This window comes from Theropithecus gelada, chromosome 2 (genome assembly GCF_003255815.1).
Source record: "Theropithecus gelada isolate Dixy chromosome 2, Tgel_1.0, whole genome shotgun sequence".
Lineage (NCBI taxonomy): Eukaryota > Metazoa > Chordata > Mammalia > Primates > Cercopithecidae > Theropithecus > Theropithecus gelada.
Window position 1 is genome coordinate 54655979 of NC_037669.1, and position 19278 is coordinate 54675256.

General features: G+C 46.2%; 1 protein-coding gene across 4 annotated transcripts in view; it reads right to left on the reverse strand.

Annotated features, from left to right (window-relative positions):
* Positions 1-18391, reverse strand: part of BRK1 (BRICK1, SCAR/WAVE actin nucleating complex subunit) — a 29173-nt gene extending 10782 nt beyond the window's left edge. Inside the window, exons 1-4 of one of the 4 annotated variants that reach the window (XR_003118062.1) lie at positions 17916-18391; positions 6270-6352; positions 5552-5710; positions 4792-5498 (exon numbers count right to left, since the gene is read on the reverse strand). Coding sequence is in view for 1 of the 4 variants with exons in the window: in XM_025375220.1 (XP_025231005.1) it covers positions 5684-5710; positions 6270-6352; positions 17916-18033 (228 nt within the window). In the remaining 3 variants the exon portion in view is untranslated. Of the gene's footprint in view, positions 1-4791; positions 5711-6269; positions 6353-17915 lie in introns of those variants that run through there. The other 3 variants (XR_003118061.1, XR_003118060.1, XM_025375220.1) reach the window with 3 other exon arrangements.
* Positions 18392-19278: the final 887 nt, after the last annotated feature.

Consider the following 19278-nt stretch of genomic DNA (forward strand, 5'->3'; position numbering starts at 1 on the left):
TGTCCCCGTTTTTTTTTTTTTTTTTTTTTTTTTTTTTTTTTTTTTTTTTTTTTTTTTTTTTTGAGACGGAGTCTCGCTCTCTCACCCAAGCTGGAGTGCAGTGGCGCGATCCTGGCTCACTGAAAGCTCCGCCTCCTGGGTTCACGCCATTCTCCTGCCTCAGCCTCCCGAGTAGCTGGGACTACAGGCGCCCGCCAACGCGCCCGGCTCATTTTTTGTATTTTTAGTAGAGACGGGGTTTCACCATGGTCTTGATCTCCTAACCTTGTGATCCGCCAGCCTCGGCCTCCCAAAGTGCTGGGATTACAGGCGTGAGCCACCGCGCCCGGCCCTTTTTTTTTTTTGAGACGGAGTCTCACTCTGTCGCCCAGGCTGGAGTGCAGTGGCCGAATCTCAGCTCGCTGCAAGCTCCGCCTCCCGCGTTTACACCATTCTCCTGCCTCAGCCTCCCAAGTAGCTGGGACTACAGGCGCCCGTCACCACGCCCGGCTAGTTTCTTGTATTGTTTAGTAGAGACGGGGTTTCACTGTGGTAGCCAGGATGGTCTCGATCTCCTGACCTCATGATCCACCCATCTCGGCCTCCCAAAGTGCTGGGATTACAGGCTTGAGCCACCGCGCCCAGCCTGTTGTTGTTTTGAGACAGAATCCAGCTCTGCTGCCCAGGCTGGAGTGCAGTGGTGTGACCTCAACTCACTGCAAACTCCACCTCCAAGGTTCAAGCGATTCTTGTGCCTCAGCGTCCCAAGTAGCTGGGATTACTGCGCACATCATCAAGCCTAATTTTTTGTTTTTCATTTTTAGTGGAGATGGAGTTTCACCATATTGACAAGCCTGGTCTCAACCTCCTGACCTCAAGTGATCTGCCCACCTTGGCCTCCCAAAATGCTGGGATTACAGGTGTGAGCCACTGTGCCCAGCCATGTATTTTTGTACAATTACTAACGGCAGCAATTGTCTGCAAGCTGCCAGAGCAAATTTTCTAAATCATATTATCCAGAGGCAACTGGGGGCCAACCTTTTTTGCAGGCAACAGCATGAATCTGAGTATAAATACTGGGAAGGAGCCTAGAAATGAACAACAGGCTTCCTGTCCCCACCACCATGTTTGTTTTTTCTATTTTTCTTTTTATTGTAGAGACAGGGTTTTGCTGTTGGCCAGGCTGGTGTTGAACTTCTGGCCTCAAGTGATCCCTCTGCCTCAGCCTCCCAAAGTGCTGGGAGGCATAAACCTCAGCACCCAGCCCCCATACCATGTTTTTGAGATGGTGTATCACTCTGTCACCAAGGCTGGAATGCAGTGGCATGATCATAGCTCACTGCAGCCTCGAACTTCTGGGCTCCAGTGATCCTCCTACCTCAGCCTCCCCAGTAGCTGGGACTATAGGCTTGTGCCACCACACCCTCCTAATTTAAAAACTGCTTTTATAGAGAGGGGTCTCACTATGTTGCCCAGGCTGGTCTCAAATTCCTGGGCTCAAGCAATCCTCCTGCCTCAGCCTCCCAAAGTGCTAGGACTATAGGTATAAGACACCACGGCTGGCCTCTACCCCACTTAGTGTGGCTTATAGTACAGGCTGAGTGTTATCTGAAATGCTTGGGACCAGAGGTGTTTTGGATTTGGGATTTTTTCAGCTTTTGGAAATCTGAAATCTTTTGGAACGTCTTTATATACTTACTCGTTGAGCATCCCTAATCCAAAATCCAAAATGCTCCAATGAGCATTTCCTTTGAGTGCCATGTCAATGCTCAAAAAGTTTTAGATTTTGAAGCATTTCCAATTTTCAGAATGCAGATCATCAACCTGTACTATACTTCTTTAGCTTGGTGAAATAAACATGGGTAGTTAAATGTCTGAGTAACAAGAGTGGAATGACAGAACTGGGTGCTTCTGTAACGATCAGCCAGACAGTAAGTTCCCTATTTTTTCTGCTTCTGAAATCCACTTCAACCATGTTGGCAAGGATGGTCGCGATCTCTTGACCTCGTGATCTGCCCACCTTGGCTTCCCAAAGTGCTGGGATTACAGGTGTGAGCCACGGCACCCGGCCCAAGCTTAATTTTTAAAGACAGACTGAAAACTGCTTTATTATCAAGGGACTTGCAATCTATGCCTAATTGCTCATGGGCTCAAACCTCTTACTTTTCAGTAAATAAGTGAATTAAACCAAATTACAGAGTAAAAAACATTTCAAAGTATACAGGCGTGAAGAGGTTCCCTTGAAGGTGCCTATGAATGGCTTAGAGGAAAATTTTAAATTTAGCTCATTTTCCACTCACAGATTTTTGTTTGTTTGTTTGTTTGTTTTTTAAGACAGGGTCACACTCTGTTGCCTGGGATGGAGTGAAGTGGTGCAATCTCAGCACTGCAGCTTCCACCTCCTGGGCTCAAGCAATCTTCCCACTTCAGCCTCCTGAGTAGCTGGGACTACAAGTGCATGCCACCATGCCCAGTTAATTTTTGTATCTTTAGTGGAGATGGGGTCTTGCCACATTGCCCAGGTGGGTCTCGAACTCCATCTTGAAAAAAAAAGGTAGATTAAAAAAATTATAATTAAAAAAATTATGATGGGCCGGGCGCGGTGGCTCAAGCCTGTAATCCCAGCACTTTGGGAGGCCGAAACGGGCGGATCACGAGGTCAGGAGATCGAGACCATACTGGCTAACATGGTGAAACCCCGTCTCCACTAAAAATACAAAAAACTAGCCGGGCGAGGTGGCGAGTGCCTGTAGTCCCAGCTACTAAGGAGGCTGAGGCAGGAGAATGGCGTGAACCCGGGAGGCGGAGCTTGCAGTGAGCTGAGATCCGGCCACTGCACTCCAGCCCAGGCGACAGAGCGAGACTCCGTCTCAAAAAAAAAAAAAAAAAAAAAAAAAAAAAAAAAAAAAAAAAAAAAAATTATGATGAGTTGGCTGGGCGTAAAAAGAAGAAAAGAGTTGCCGGGCTCGGTGGCTCACACCTGTAATCCCAGCACTTTGGGAGGCCGAGGTGGGCGGATCACAAGGTCAAGAGATCAAGACTATCCTGGCTAACATGGTGAAACCCCGTCTCTACTAAAAATATAAAAAATTAGCCAGGTGTGGTGGCGGGCACCTGTAGTCCCAGCTACTCAGGAGGCTGAGGCAGGAGAATCCCTTGAACCTGGGAGGTGGAGGTTGCAGTGAGCCAAGATTGTGCCACAGCACTCCAGCCTGGCAACAGAGCAAGGCTCTGTCTCAAAAAAAAGAAAGAAAGAAAAAAGAGCTAACTAAAAAAATAGAAAAATTAAAAAAAATAAAGACGGGTCTCATTATGTTGCTCAGGCTTGTATTGACCTGCTAGGCTCAAGCTATCCTCCCACCTCAGCCTCCTGAGTAACTGGGATTACAGGTGCACACCACCACACCTAGCAATATGGTACTATTAAGGGCACTAACTCGTTTAGAACATATTATTATTATTTTTTTGAGACGGAGTCTTCCTCTGTCACCCAGGCTGGAGTCCAGTGGTGCAATCTCGGCTCACTGCAACCTCTGCAGGTTTAAGTGATTCTCTTGCCTCAGCCTCCTGAGTAGCTGGGATTACAGGTGCCTGCCACCATGCCCAGCTAATTTTTGTATTTTTAGTAGAGATTGGGTTTCACCATGTTGGCCAGGCTGGTCTCAAACTCCTAACTTCAAGTGATCCACCGAGCCAAAGTGATGGGATTACAGGTGTGAGCCACTGCACCCGGCCAAAGATGTCCATTTCTATTCTAGGATGCACATGCTAAATCAGAGACAAATCCGTATCAAGATCAAATCCAGAGCTGAAGCACAGTGTCAGCATGGTAGGATTGGGAGGAACTGAGAAGAGGAAAAGGGCAATGCTAAATGAAAAAGTCAAGTCTAAGAGAACTTTCAGGGGGAAATTTGGCTTAAGCTACACTTTGTTTTTTGAGATGCAGTCTCCCTCTGTCACCCAGGCTGGAGTGCAGTGGCGCTATCTTGGCTCAGTGCAAGCTCCGCCTCCCAGGTTCACGCCATTCTCCTGCCTCAGCCTCCTGAGTAGCTGGGACTACAGCGCCTGCCACCATGCCCGGCTAATTTTTTTTGTATTTTTTTTTTTAGTAGAGACGGCGTTTTACCCTGTTAGCCAGGACAGTCTCGACCTCCTGACCTTGTGATCCACCCGCCTCGGCCTCCCAAAGTGCTCGGATAACGCGCATGAGCCACCGTGCTGGGCCTTCCGCTAGACTTTGAATGGCAAATATGATTTGAATTGAGGGAAATCAGTGTATACAGAGTATAATGATTTCTGTGTGACTAAAATAGATTCTATATAGTGGATAAGCCTTTAGAAGTAGGTTGGTACAAGTTTATAGTAAGCTTTGGATACCAAAATGAAAAGTTTAAACCATCTCTTTTTTTTTTTTTTGAGACGTAGTCTTGCTCTGTCACCAGGCTGGAGTGCAGTGGCGCGATCTCGGTTTATTGCAACCTGCACCTCCCGGTTTCAAGCGATTCTCCTGCCTCAGTCTCCCGAGTAGCTGGGAGTATAGGCGCCCGCCACCACGCCCAGCTAATTTTTTGTATTTTTAGTAAAGACAGGGTTTCACTGTGTTAGCCAGGATGGTCCCGATCTCCCGACCTCATGATCTACCCACCTCGGCCTCCCAAAGTGCTGGTATTACAGGCATGAGCCACCGCACCCGGCTATCTGTTTTTCAAAGAAGTAGACATTTAGCTTCTGCCTTTATAAAACTAATAATCTGCCTTGGATTGTGGCTAAATTGTGTGAATGCTGGTATTTCAACAGACTGTAAGCATCATGTCTGATTCAATGCTGTATCTTTTATTGGAGTTTAACATGCCTACATAGTAAATACTTGGTAAATGTGCTGAATGACCAAATGATTCCCAAGATGAGCTAGTCAGCTCAGAGTCCAAACACGGGGACTTGGGCTGGTAAGCCACCTAGGCTTTGAATCAAACAGCTGCATCTGAAAGTTTTATGTTAGAATAATAATGCCATATATTACATTTCTGTGCAATAAGTAAGTCCACCTCTAGCTCCTCTCCCCACCATAATCACAGCAGTCAGATAAAAAGTTGAGTTTATTAGGGAAATATGGGAGGCATAGACACTCCCAAGTGACAGAAAGAAAAGTCTAAAAATGTCCCTTCAAGCCAAGTGGGGGCCTGGCCTTGACCTCCCCAAATCAACAAGAAACTGGTGGGTCTGCAACAACATTCTCTGGCAGCCACATTGCCAGGGCATGAGTGTCTTGGCCAGGATTGCCCCCCACTTCCCACCAAAGGTGGGGAGGAGATAAAGACTGTTCACAGAAGCAGTGCAAAGGCAATGAGAACTCTAAGGAAAGTTTGAGAGAGAGAGAAAGAAAGATAGAGGCGGGGAGGACCTTCACAAAGAGTCCCAGGGTTTTGGCTGTGAATGTCTCAAATACATTGACAAGTAGATCTATAAAATGTTACTGAAAAGGTAAAATGCCTAATGTCGTTTCCAACAGTTCCTCTGGACTTCTCCCCACATAACACACCACACCCCAGATGGCAGAGCCCAAAGGCCACACTTTTGAAAAAGAAAAACAAGAATAAGCCCTGTTGCTCTTTAAGGAGAAAGGAAGGAGCTGAAGGCTGCTGGGGCCTTTCCCATGTGGCCTGTGTTGTGTAAAGCAACTTCCCAGCAGCAGCACGTCTCTGTTCTAGGTGAGTGTCTCACCTTTTGTCACCTGTGAAAGGAAAGGAAAATTGACATTTAGATAAATTCAAAAAGATTAGAGGGGTCTAAAAAAAATTCTTACTTTAGATCCTAGGCAGTGAGAAATAGTAGAAAAGAAGATAGCTGTGAAGTCACAGAAACCTGGTTCAAATCCAGGCAATCTGCTTAACTTTTCTTTTCTTTTTTTGAGACGGAGTCTCACTCTGCCACCCAGGCTGGAATGCAGTGGTGCGATCTCGGCTCACTGCAACCTCTGCCTCCCAGTTTCAAGTGATTCTCCTGCCTCAGCCTCTCGAGTAGCTGGGACTACAGGTGTGAGCCACCATGCCTGGCTAATTTTTGTATTTTTAGTAGAGATGGGGTTTCACCATGTTGGCCAGGCTGGTCTTGAACTCCTGACCTCAGGTGATCCGCCACCTCGGCCTCCCAAAATGCTGGGATTACAGGCGTGAGCCACCATGTCTGGCCAGTGCTTAAGCTTCCTAAGACTGTTTCTGCTTTCAGGTTTTTTTCAGTAATAAGTGGAAATGCGCATTCTCTCTTGGAATGCCCTGGCCCATCAAACTCACCCGTGCTTCAATGTACTCTATTCTCCGTTCAAGGGCTGTCAATTTCTCGTTTAGTGTTGCAAGTCTTGAACGACAAGACATATCTAAGAAAAAGAGACTGGTGTTCAGAATTAAGGTCACTTCAAGCACAGACACAGACACACACAACTCCTACACTGAAAAAGAGGAATACTACACAGAATACAAATGGAAATGGATACAGTGAGAAGTATCTTAGCACAGTTCCTTAGAGTGGATCTGCTGAATTTCCTATCAAGTATTGCAAGTAGAGAATAACGGCCCCACAAAAATGTCCTTTCCCGCAGGGCGTGGTGGCTCATGCCTGTAATCCTAGTACTTTGGGAGGACTAGACAGGTAGATCACCTGAGGTCAAGAATTCAGGACCAGCCTGGCCAACATCGTGAAACTCTGTCTTATTAAAAATACAAAAATTAGCCGGGCATGATGGCACATGCCTGTAATCCCAGCTACTCGAGAGGCTGAGGCAGGAGAATCTCTTGAACCCGGGGTCACATGTTGCGGTGAGCCAAGATCTCGCCACTTCACTCCAGCCTGGGTGAAAGAGCAAAACTAAAAAAAAAAAAAAAAGGCCTTTCTCTAATCCCTGGATCCTGTGAATATGGATTATACGTGAGGAAACAGGGCTTTGCAGGTATGATTAAGGTTAAGAACCTTGAGATCCTAGAGTTTGTCTTGGATTGTCCATTTGGCCCCAATCTAATCATAAGTCCACAAATGTAGGTGAGAAAGGCAGAGGAAGGGGGTCAGAGATGAAATGGAAGAAGAAAAAGAGATTCGATGTGTGAAGGGGATGCAATCTGCCATTGTTGGCTTTGAAAGTGGAAGAAGGGAGTCATGAGCCAAGGGATGTAAGTGACCTTTAGAAGCTGGGAACAACTTTCAGCTGACAGCCAGTAACAAAACAGAGATCTCAGTTCTACAACCACGAGAAACTGAGTTCTGCCAACAACCCAATATTCGAGGAACTAGACCCTCTCCTTGAGCCTCCAGAAAGGAAGGCAGTCCTGCTGAAACCCTGATTGGAGCTCAGGCCAGGAGCAGTGACTCATGCCTGTAATCCTAATACTTCAGAAGGCCAAGGTGTGAAGATTGCTAGCCCAGTTACCAGTGTTCAATTTATGACCTACACATGGTAAATAATAAATTTACGTGGTTTAAGCCATAAAATGTGTGGTAATTTGTTTTTTTGTTTGTTTGTTTGTTTTTGAGACGGAGTCTCACTCTGTTGCCAGGCTGGAGCGCAGTGGTGTGATCTCAGCTCACTGCAACCTCTGCCTCCCAGGTTCAAGTGATTCTCCTGCCTCAGTCTCCCAAGTAGCTGGGACTACAGGTGTGCGCCACCATGCCCAGCTAATTTTTTTTTTTTGTATTTTTAGTAGAGACAGGGTTTCACCACGTTGGCCAGGATGGTCTCAATCTCTTGACCTCGTGATCCACCCACCTTGGCCTCCCAAAGTGCTGAGATTACAAGTGTGAGCCACTGTGCCCAGCCTGTGTGGTAATTTGTCATGCCAGGAATAGCAAATGAATACACCAAGGCTGTACAGCCATTTACTAATGGCCTAAGTAAGACTTTCAAAAGAGGGGACATGGCAAGAATAAGAAAATAATCTCAATAGGAAAGAAATGAGGCCAGGTGCAGTGGCTCATGCCTATAATTCCAGCACTTTAGGGAAGCCAAGGTGGGCAGATCAGCTGAGGTCAGGAGTTTAAGACCAGCCTGGCTAACATGGTGAAACCCCATCTCTACTAAAAGCACAAACTTAGCTGGGCGTGGTGGCAAGTGCCTCTAGTCCCAGCTAGTTGGGAGGCTGAGGCAGGAGAATCACTTGAACCTGGGAGGTGGAGGTTGCAGTGAGCCAGGATCGCGCCACTGCACTGCAGCCTGGGTGACAGAGTGAGACTCCATCTCAAAACAAACAAACAAAAAAAGTCGAGGCCAAGAAAGCAGCAGAAATTATGGAGAGGGAAGGTGTGAGAGTTCTGAGCTCATTAAAACCATGTCACTACTGTTCCTCCTAGAGGCAAAAGGCCTTTCAGAACTAGAGAAAACTTGGAGAACATCAAATACCCTATAAAGCCCACATTCCATCTGTGAAAACAGCCAAAATTCTTTTTCTTCCTCTAGCTTTTCCAGTCTTCTTTTACCATCTCATTCAAAATGAAACCAGATTTAATTTAAAACATCTTTTTCTCTGCAAACTTCTGTAACAGGAACTATTCTTTTTCCAACTATTCTCAATATATGAGAGAAAAGGTATCTTAGCATGGTCATTATCTTCTACTCTCTCCTCCAACATTGTTGTTCAGTCATCTCTCAATAACCTACAGTTTTTAAGTTTGAAACATTCGCTGAGACTCTCCCACGCAATGATTTAACACTTAGCTAACAAGCTGCCTTTTCATCTATTCCCTGGCTGTTTTGCAAAAGCGCTTCAGCATCCATTTTGACAAATCTTCCTACACCCTAATCTTGCCTCAACTTTCATCTTATTATATCCAAATCTTACTCATCTTGCCTGCCTATCTCCCCCAAGGCTAAGTTCAAATTCTATCTCTGAGAGGTCTTGCCAGATGGATATCATAATTCTCTTCTGTATTTACCTAAACATTTATGGATGAATATCTTTTTTTTTTTTTTTTTAAGAGACATGGTCTTGCTCTGTCACCCAGGCTAGAGTTCAGTGGCACAATCATAGCTTACTGCGCCCCTCAACTCCTAGGTTCAAGTGATCCTTCCACCTCAGCCACCCGAGTAGCTAGAATTACTACTCAGTAGGTGGATGCCACTGTGCCCGACTAATTGTTTTCTTTTTTTTTTTTTTTTTGGTAGAGATCGGGGTCTCACTTTGTTGCCCAGGCTGATCTCAAACTCCTGAACTCAAGCAATCCTCCTGCTTGGCCTCTTAAAGTCCTAGGATTACAGGCATGAGGCCCCGTGCCAGCCTCTGAAGTTCTAAATTGTAAGTTATTCATGTACTTGGTCTTTGGTTATCACTTCCCCCTTTGGATAAAGATTTTACAAATAAGAATGTGCATCACTATTATTTAAGATGGTGAAAAAGCAACAAAACCAAATGCCCATGATTGGAATGGTTTGATATAGTGTATCAATGAGACTATTAAAATAGGCATTAAAAGTTACAATGGCCAGGTGCAGTGGCTCATGCCTGTAATCCCAGCACTTTGGGAGGCCGAGGTGGGCGGATCACTTGAGGTCGGAGTTCAAGACAAGCGTGATCAACATGGAGAAACCCCATCTCTACCAAAAATACAAAAAAAAAAAAAGAAACCCTGTCTCTACTAAAAATACAAAAATAGCTGGGCATGGTGGCGCACGCCTGTAATCCCAGCTGCTCAGGAGGCTGAGGCAGGAGAATGGCTTGAACCCAGGAGGCGGAGGTTGCAGTGAGTCGAGATTGTACCACTGCACTCCAGCCTGGGCAACAGAGTGAGACTCTGTCTCAAAAAAAAAAAAAAAAAAAAAAAAAAGGCTGGGTGCAGTGGCTCACGCCTGGAATTCCAGCGCTTTGGGAGGCCGAGACTGGCGGATCATTAGGTCAGGAGATTGAGACCATCCTGGCGAACACAGTGAAACTCGGTGAAACCCCACCTGTACTAAAAATACAAAAAATAGGCCGGGCGCGGTGGCTCAAGCCTGTAATCCCAGCACTTTGGGAGGCCGAGGCGGGCGGATCACGAGGTCAGGAGATCAAGACCATCCTGGCTAACATGGTGAAACCCCGTCTCTACTAAAAATACAAAAAACTAGCCAGGCGTGGTGGCGGGCGCCTGTAGTCCCAGCTACTCGGAGGCTGAGGCAGGAGAATGGCCTGAACCTGGGAGGCGGAGCTTGCAGTGAGCCGAGATCGCGCCACTGCACTCCAGCCTGGGTGACACAGCGCGAGACTCCGTCTCAAAAAAAAAAAAAATACAAAAAAATACAAAAAATAGCCGGGCATGTAGTCCCAGCTACTTGGGAGGCTGAGGCAGGAGAATGGCGTGAACCTGGGAGGTGGAGGTTGCAGTGAGCCGAGATCACGTCACTGTACTCCAGCCTGGGCGACAGAGCAAGACTCCATCTCAAAAAAAAAAAAAAAAAAAAAAGTGGCCAGGTGCAGTGGCTCACGTCTGTAATCCCAGCACTTTGGGAGGCCAAGGTGGGTGGATCACCTGAGGTAGTGGGCTGAGAATGCGCCATTGCACTCTAGCCTGGACAACAAGAGTGAAACTCTGTCTGAAAAAAAAAAATTACAAGTTTGAGGAGTATTTAACGAAACGGGAAAATGTTCATGTTACAAAGCCAAATGATATTTATGTACTTATAATTTACAATTTATTTACATGTCTGTTTCACCATTAGAACAAGTTAATTGAAAGAAGTACATATTGCCTCTTGTAACCTCAGTATCATGCCTGGTACACAGACGTTGACTGAAAAAAAAAGGATGCATTCTGGTATGTTAGTGGAACAAAAGATTGACTCTAGTGTAACTCTACTCACCTTACAAGTGGGAAAACTGAGGCCTAGGTAAGCTGAGGGCCCATGTTGGGTCAGTAATGGGACAAAATAACAGCAGGGCTGAGTTTAGAACCCCGTTCTCTCACTGCCCAGTATGGTATTCTTTCCCATCACACTGTCCCAATGCACACTGCTACCATCTTTCTGTGACTCCAGGGCTATAATTTATACCCCAGGTCTCCAGCCCAACTCTGCCACTTTCCATTCTTTTACCTGCTTAAAGTATACAATTCAATGGTTTTTAGTATATTTACAGAGTTGTGCAATCATTATAATCTACTTTTAGAATATTTTCATCATCCCCAAAAGATACCTTGTACCTCTTAGTCCTGTTACTCCTCATTCTGCCACCCCTCAGTCCCTGGGAAACACTAATCTTTGTCTCTATGGATTTGCCATTTCTGGACATTCTTCATTCTTTTTATGCTTGTGCTGCTTCCTTGAATTCCCAGGTCTAGCTTAAGTATGATCATTTCAGCATCCCCTTTTTCCTGGATGCACTGCCAGTTTCTGTCGGAACTGCCCCGCAGGACCAAGCCTCTTTTCAGTCTGGTTTTTGGAAGTCTAAAAGCACATTATGTATGCTAGTGAGTAAAAGCATGAATATTATCTCTGACAACCTGTCATTTCCCATGAAGAAAGACATACCAACTTCATTGGGGGAGGTAAGAGAGAGGGAAGGTTCCTTCCTGGGTGGCTATTCTGTTCTAGCTGTCAATCTGGTAATGAATTAGAATTCAGGAACAATACTATGCTACTGGCCTACATGGATAAACACTGTTGAGAAACAGAAAATGTTCAACTCCAGAAACTTTGGTCATATTTCAAATCCTAATAAGTACATGCTGGTTCAAATAAAAAACACCGAGAAAGCATTCAACAGCTGGATAAATCTGAGACCAGAGCACAAGTATGTGTACATTATCACCAGCCTTTAACTGAAAATACCAGTTCTTGTTAGGGAACAAATGCTTTTATCAAACAGCTCCTTCTGTGAACTTACTGCATATAACTTTAGCATTACAAAAATCAATACTGTCAGGCTGGGCATGGTGGCTCACGCCTATAATCCCAGCACTTTGGGAGGCTGAGGTGGGCGGATCACTTGAGGTCAGGAGTTTGAGGCCAGCCTGGCCAACATGGCGAAACCCCATCTCTACTAATAATACAAAAAGTAGCTGGGCATGGTGGCGTGCACCTGTAATCCCAGCTACTCGGGAGGCTGAGGCAGGAGAATGGCTTGAACTCAGGAGGCAGAGGTTGCAGTGAGTCAAGATTGCACCACTGTACTCAAGCCTGGGCAACAGGGCAAGACTCCATCTTAAAAAAAAAAAAAAAGAAAAAAGAAAAAGAATTAGCCAGGCATGGTGGCGCATGCCTGTAGTCCCAGGTACTCGGGAGACTGAGGCAGAAGAATCGCTTGAAGCCGGGAGGCAGAAGTTGCAGTGAGCCGAGAATGCACCACTGCATTCTAGCCTGGGCAACAGAGCGACTCCGTCTCAAAAAAAAAAAAAAAAAATATTGCCTTTCTTTTGGAATGTTTTTGTAGTTAAGTCTTACTTTTCCAGAAAAATTCTGAATATCTTAGGAGTGGGTATCATATCCATTTATTCATATTTATTCCTTTCTCACAGCATCTAACACACACCAGGCATGCTGTATTTATTGGCTTAGTACAAAAACTAAGATTTTTTAAAAACAGCCACATTCTCTATTTTTTCTTTATAATTCTCTGCATATATTAACTTTAGAACCAGGAAAAAAATAGTATAAGAATAAAAAGCGATAATCTCTAACCATCTGTTTTTAGAAGCTTCACCAATTCCAAAGTACAGAATAGGCCTAGTGTTAGGATGTTATTGCTACATTATGATTTGTACGTCCTCAAGTTCAAGTGGGAGACTGTGACTCTACTCTCACCAGCTGGAATCACAGGGTAAATGCTTTTCAGAAAGTCATTCACTATCTTAGAAAAACAATTCTCTCTCCAAAATACATGGCCCATGCAGATTCTCTGTGGTCAGGGTAAGGACTACAGAATTGCTAACATATTTGAAGAACTTCAGATGCTCCCTCAAAGTAAATTATTTTTCTTTGAGACAGAGTCTCACTCTGTCACCCAGGCTGGAGTACAGTGGCACGTTCTTGGCTCACTGCAACCTTCACCTCCAGGGTTCAAGTGATTCTCATGCCTCAGCCTCCCAGGTAGCTTGGAATTACAGGCATGCGCCACCATGCCTGGCTAATTTTTGTATTTTTTATAGAGATGGGGTTTCGCCATGTTGGCCAGGCTGGTCTCGAACTCCTGAGCTCAAGTGATTAACCTGCCTTGGCCTCCCAAAGTGCTGGGATTACAGGCATGAGCCACCATGCCTGGCCTCAAAGTAAATTCTTATTTTATTTTATTTTTTTGAGATGGAGTCTTGCTCTGTCGCCCAGGCAGGAGTGCAGTGGCACGATTTTGGCTCACTGCAACCTCTGCCTCCCGGGTTCAAGGGATTGCTCCTGCCTCAGCCTCCTGAGTAGCTGGGATTACAGGTGCACTCCGCCACACCCAACTAATTTTTGTATTTTTAGTAGAGACAGGGTTTCACCATGTTGGGCAGGCTGGTCTCGAACTCCTGACCTCATGATCTGCCCACCTCAGCCTCCCAAAGTGCTGGGATTACAGGTGTGAGCCACTGCACCTGGCAGTAAATTCTTATTGAATCTTTACACCACCAAACCGTATCATCATAAACATGTTAGAGTTAACCCCTGAACAACTCAGGGGTTAAGAACATCAACCCTTTGTGCAGTTGAAAATCTGCACAGGCTGGCACGGTGGCTCACATGTGTAATCCTAGCGCTCTGGGAGGCTGACACAGGAGGATCACTTGAACTTAGGAGTTTGAGAACAGCCTGGGCAACACAGTAAGACCTCATCTCTATTTTAAATACATAAGAAAAAGAAAATCTGCATATAATTTTTGTCTCCCCAGAACTAAACGAATAGCCTACTGTTGACTGGAAACCTTACTGATAACAGGAGCAGTTGCTTAACACATATTTTGGAAGTCACATATATGACATACTGTATTACAATAAAGTAAACTAGAGAAAAGACTATGTTATTAAAAAAACATGAGGAGGCTGGGTGCAGTGGCTCACGTCTGTAATCCCAGCACTTTGGGAGGCCTAGGCGGGCGGATCACAAGGTCAGGAGATGGAGACCATCCTGGCTAGCATGGTGAAATCCCATCTCTACTAAAAATTACAAAAAAATTAGCCGGGCGTGGTGGCGGGCACCTGTGGTCCCAGCTACTCTGGAGGCTGAGGCAGGAGAATGGCAGAGCTTGCAGTGAGCCGAGATCGCGCCACTGCATTCCAGCCTGGGTGACAGAGTGAGATTACATCTCAAAAAACAAACAAACAAACAACAACCAAAAAAACACACTAGGAAAAGGAAACATATTTACTATTCATTAAACGGAAGTGGATCATCATAATGGTCTTCATCCTCATTGTCTTCCTGCTAAGTTAGGCTGAGGAAGAGGAGGAAGAAGAGAGGTTGTTTTGCTACCTCATGGGTGGCAGAGGTGGAAGGTGAGGCAGGAGAGGCAGGCATACTGTATAACTTTTATCGCAATAAATCCACCTATGGCCAGGCACAGTGGCTCATGCCTGTAATCCCAGCACTTTGGGAAGTTGAACAGAGGTGGGTCACTTGAGGCCAAGAGTTCAAGAGCAGCACGGCCAACATGGCGAATCCTGTCTCTACTAAAACTACAAATATTAACCGGGCATGGTGACACACACTTCTAGTCCCAGCTACTCGGGAGGCTAAGGCAAGAAAATCACTTGAACCTGGGAGGTGGAGGTTGCAGTGAGTCGAGATCATGCCACTGCACTTCAGCCTAGGTGACAGAGTGAAAATCTGTCTCAAAAAAAAATCTACCTGTAAATGGATCCCTGCAGTTCAAACATGTATTGTTCAATGGACAATTGTACAAGCTTGCTAATGGCTTAGGATGGGAAAAAAACATCCCAGACACAGTCATCCTAAATCATCCAATACCAAGAAAACATACTCAAGTCTATCCTTAAAATTTATCCAGTTTTGCAGCTTGTGGGGTCTTTTTCTAAACTCTTGCATTGTGATATTGTCAATCTTTCTTTTTTTTTTTTTTTTGGAGACGGAGTCTTAATCTTTCGCCCAAGCTGCAGTGCAGTGGCACGATCCCTGCTCACTGCAACCTCCACCTCCCCGGTTCAAGCGATTCTCCTGCCTCAGCCTCCTGAGTAGCTGGGATTACAGGCGTGCACCACCACACCCAGCTAATTTTGTATTTTCAGTAGAGACAGGGTTTCACCATGTTAGCCAGGCTGATCTCAAACTTGACCTCAGGTGATCTGCCCGCCTCAGCCTCCCAAAGTGCTGCGATTACAGGCATGAGCCACCATGCCAATCTTTAAGAACCTGCCTCAGGTACACCTAACTACTAAGTCAAATTCCTTTGACTGTTAATCCTGCATTATAATTATCTTCTTACTTAGTTGAATTTAATTGTTATTTTCTCTAAATTCACTTTCTAAAATCTTTAAAAACCACCTAGTAATTACTCCAAACATTTGGCCATCATCATCACTTTAAGGGAGGATAATGATCTAAGCTAAGGGAAGTCATTTATTTTGGCTCCAAAAGACTGGACTTCTGTATGTCTAATTCCTTAGTTTAGAATTTGTTGGGGGCAGGGCACAGTGGCTCACGCCTGTAATCCCAGCACTTTGGGAGGCTGGGGTGGGTGGATCACTTGAGCTCAGGAGTTTGAGACCAGCCTGGGCAAGATGGCCAAAACCTGTCTCTACTTTAAAAAGCACAAAAATCAGCCAGGTGTGGTGGTGCACATCTGTAAACCTAGCTACTCAGGAGGCAGAGGCACGAGAATAGCTTGAGTCCAGGAAGACGAGGTTGCAGTGAGCTGAGATCATGCCACTGCACTCCAGCCTGGACTAGAGTGAGACCCTGTCTCAAAAAAAAAAAAAAAAAAAAATTGTTGGAAAGCCCAAATAAAAAGTCTTTACTCTCCATCTGATCATAAAATGTGACTCTTACAAATCAGACATAATGTCTGAGCTGGTATCTCCTTGCCTATTAAGCAAGAAAAGAGACATTTCTCCTTTACAAATCTTAAGCTTAAGCTTTTCAATTTTCAGTCAGTCCCAAGACTCATTCACTATAAATTTAATGGGTATGATATACCAAGACTATGTCAAAGATAAACATAATGAATTAAAAGTTTACTGGTACAATTCTGTTCTCAGAAATGAAATTACATTACTAGAATCCAACTCAGGATTTCTTTTTTTTTTTTTTTTTTGAGACAGCATCTTACTCTGTCGCCTAGGCTGGAGTGCAGTGGCATGAACATGGCTCACTGCCTCCAGGGCTCAAGTGATCCTCCTGTCTCGGCCTCCTGAGTAGCTTGGACAACAGGTATGCATGACCATGCCCAACTAATTTTTTGTTGTTGTTGTTTTTTTTTTTGTTTTTTTTTTGAGACGGAGTCTCGCCGTGTCGCCCAGGCTGGAGTGCAGTGGCGCGATCTCGGCTCACTGCAAGCTCCGCCTCCCAGGTTCACGCCATTCTCCTGCCTCAGCCTCCGAGTAGCTGGGACTACAGGCGCCCGCCACCACGCCCGGCTAGTTTTTTTTGTATTTTTAGTAGAGACGGGGTTTCACCATGTTAGCCAGGATGGTCTCGATCTCCTGACCTCGTGATCCACCCACCTCGGCCTCCCAAAGTGCTGGGATTACAGGCTTGAGCCACCGCGCCCGGCCAATTGTTGTTGTTTTTTTGTAGAGATAGGATCTGGCCATGTTGTCCAGGCTGGCCTTGAACTCCTGGGCTCAAGCAATCCTCCCAACTTGGCTTCCCAAAGTGCTGGGATTACAGATATGAGCCATTGAACCCAGCCATGATTATAGTCCTATACACCCTGTATGAAAATACTTTAATACAAAAATGATGCTCTTCTTTGTTCTGAAGTTGTCATTATTTCATCTTCAAGATTAGAACTTCTTTGAATGTAGGAAGTGGTTCTTATTCTGTGTCTCCCACTATGCCTTAAGAGAGGGCCTCATATGGAGCTCTAGCATCTCTCGCTGATGCTTTCTGACAATCTCTTGCTCTGTCACCTTTACACTCCTAAGGCCATCATTCCTTTAGCTAGAGAATAATTCATTTAAAAATCTTTCCAAAGTACACTAGTTGAGGAAAAGTTCACTAGATGCATCCCTATATCCTGTAATTACACAAGAAAATCTAACCAGTGCCAAGTTCTCTTAAACACTTGGAGAAGAAGGGGTAGGAGTCTTGATTACTTTGCTTGCTGTTCATAAGAATTTAAGGCTGTCACGAGCAGGCCATGCCTAGGAAAGACTCTGGTAAAGATGTCTTTCTGCTGAAGGCACCCGACCTGTACTAGCTCTGAGGAACAGGCTAGAAGTAGACAGAACACCTACCACAAGCTACATACTAGCAATACAGAGAGGACTTCCAAGATCCTGGCATCCCTCTGACCTCATCTCCAACCACTCTCACCGCAGCACACACAGGAGACGGGAAGAAATGGACAAGACGGGAGTGGTTGACAACGGGTCCAACTAAAAGTCATGACGCTAGAGGGTTTCGAGCAGATCCTAAAGATGGGGAACTGTCAACAGTCTTCAAACAGAGCAGTGACACGGTCCCGGATGTTCACTTTGAGCGCAAAGTGGGGACTGGAATGGATGTAGAGTACAAAGGAGGCAGGGAGACCACTTAGGAGAACCACGGAGCGAGGATGGGGCTGCCTGACCCGTCTGGGAAAAGGACTTGTAGAATGGGTCCAGGGGCATGGCAGGAAGCCAGGAACTCAGCGTAGGGCAGGATAATCCTACAGAGACTGTCCAGCGGAGCCTGAGGGTCAGGACGGGAGGAAGAAGGTGGGACCTGAAGGAGGAAGTGAAAACCCGCAACAGCCGAAGCCTCCGGCAGTCCTCTCAAAGCATCTCCCCGGAGCCCAGCCCAAGCGCCTCAGCGGCCTCCCTCCTCCCCGCCTCCCCTTGCTGGCCCGCTGACCGAACGAGTTGAGAAAGTCCGCGATTTTCTTGATGCTGCTGGTGATTATCTCAATGTACTCCCGGTTAGCCCAGTCCTGGTGAATCTCCCGCTGCACCGGATCCTCCTGTCCCGCCATGGCGGCCGCCTGAGGAAGAGCGACTGCGCAGGCGCCCCGACCCTACAGGCCTCTAGCGCGCCTGCGCCATCAGCCCACACCCATCCTCTGGAGCGCCCACGAATTCTCGGGTACTGTGATACGCCTGTGCAATGTAACGTCCTCGCTGGCGTTTGCTCTCTACTCCCACGCTGTAGAAAACAGACGCCTCGACTCCGGCGGCGAGGTTGTAGTGCACGCGCGTTATGGTGTTAAACGGGCTCGTGGGGGGTCTTGCCGTCTCCCTCAACTGCTCCAGGCTGTGTCCGCAGTAAGATGGGCACAGTCGATTAAATCACACTAAATAGCCGGGCGCAGTGGCTCACGCCTGTAATCCTAGCACTTTGGGAGGCCGAGGCGGGCGGATTACGAGGTCAGGAGATCGAGACCACGGTGAAACCCCGTCTCTACTAAAAATACAAAACATTAGCCGGGCGCGGTGGCTGGCGCCTGTAGTCCCAGCTACTCAGGAGGCTGAGGCAGGAGAATGGCGTGAACCCGGGAGGCGGAGCTTGCAGTGACGCGGAGATCGCGCCACTGCACTCCAGCCTGGGAGACAGAGCGAGACTCCCTCTCAAAAAAAAAACACACTAAATACAAGTCTTTTTTTTCTTTTTTTTTTTTTAGACGGAGTCTAAAAAATGACATGGTCATAAATAGGTGGGCACACTGCAAACTGGAACAATCCCTTTCAGAAGGAAATTTGTGTTTTTGTGACAAGGTTTTGTTTTTTGTTTTTTTGAGAGGAGTCTCGCTCTGTCGCCCAGGCTGGAGTGGCGTGATCTCGGCTCACTGCAACCTCCGCCTCCCTGATTCAAGCGGTTCTCCTGCCTCAGCTGCCCAAGTAGCTGGAATTACAGGCACACACCACCACGCCCGCCTAATTTTTTTGTATTTTTAGTAGAGCCGGTGTTTCACCATCCTGGCCAGACTGGTCTCGAACTCCTGACCTCAGATAATCCTCCCGCCTCGGCCTCCCAAAGTGCTGGGATTACAGGCGTGAGCCACCGCGCTGGGCCTGACACAAGGTCTTACTGATGCCCAGGCTGGAATGCAATGGCATGATCATGGCTCACTGCAGCCTCGAATTCCTGGGCTCAAGCTATCCTCCAGCCTCAGCCTCCAGTGTAGTTGGGACTACAGGTTCAGGTCACCACACCTGGCTAATTTTTGTATTTTTTGTAGAGGGGGGGTTTCACCATGTTGGCCAGGCTGGTCTGGAACTCC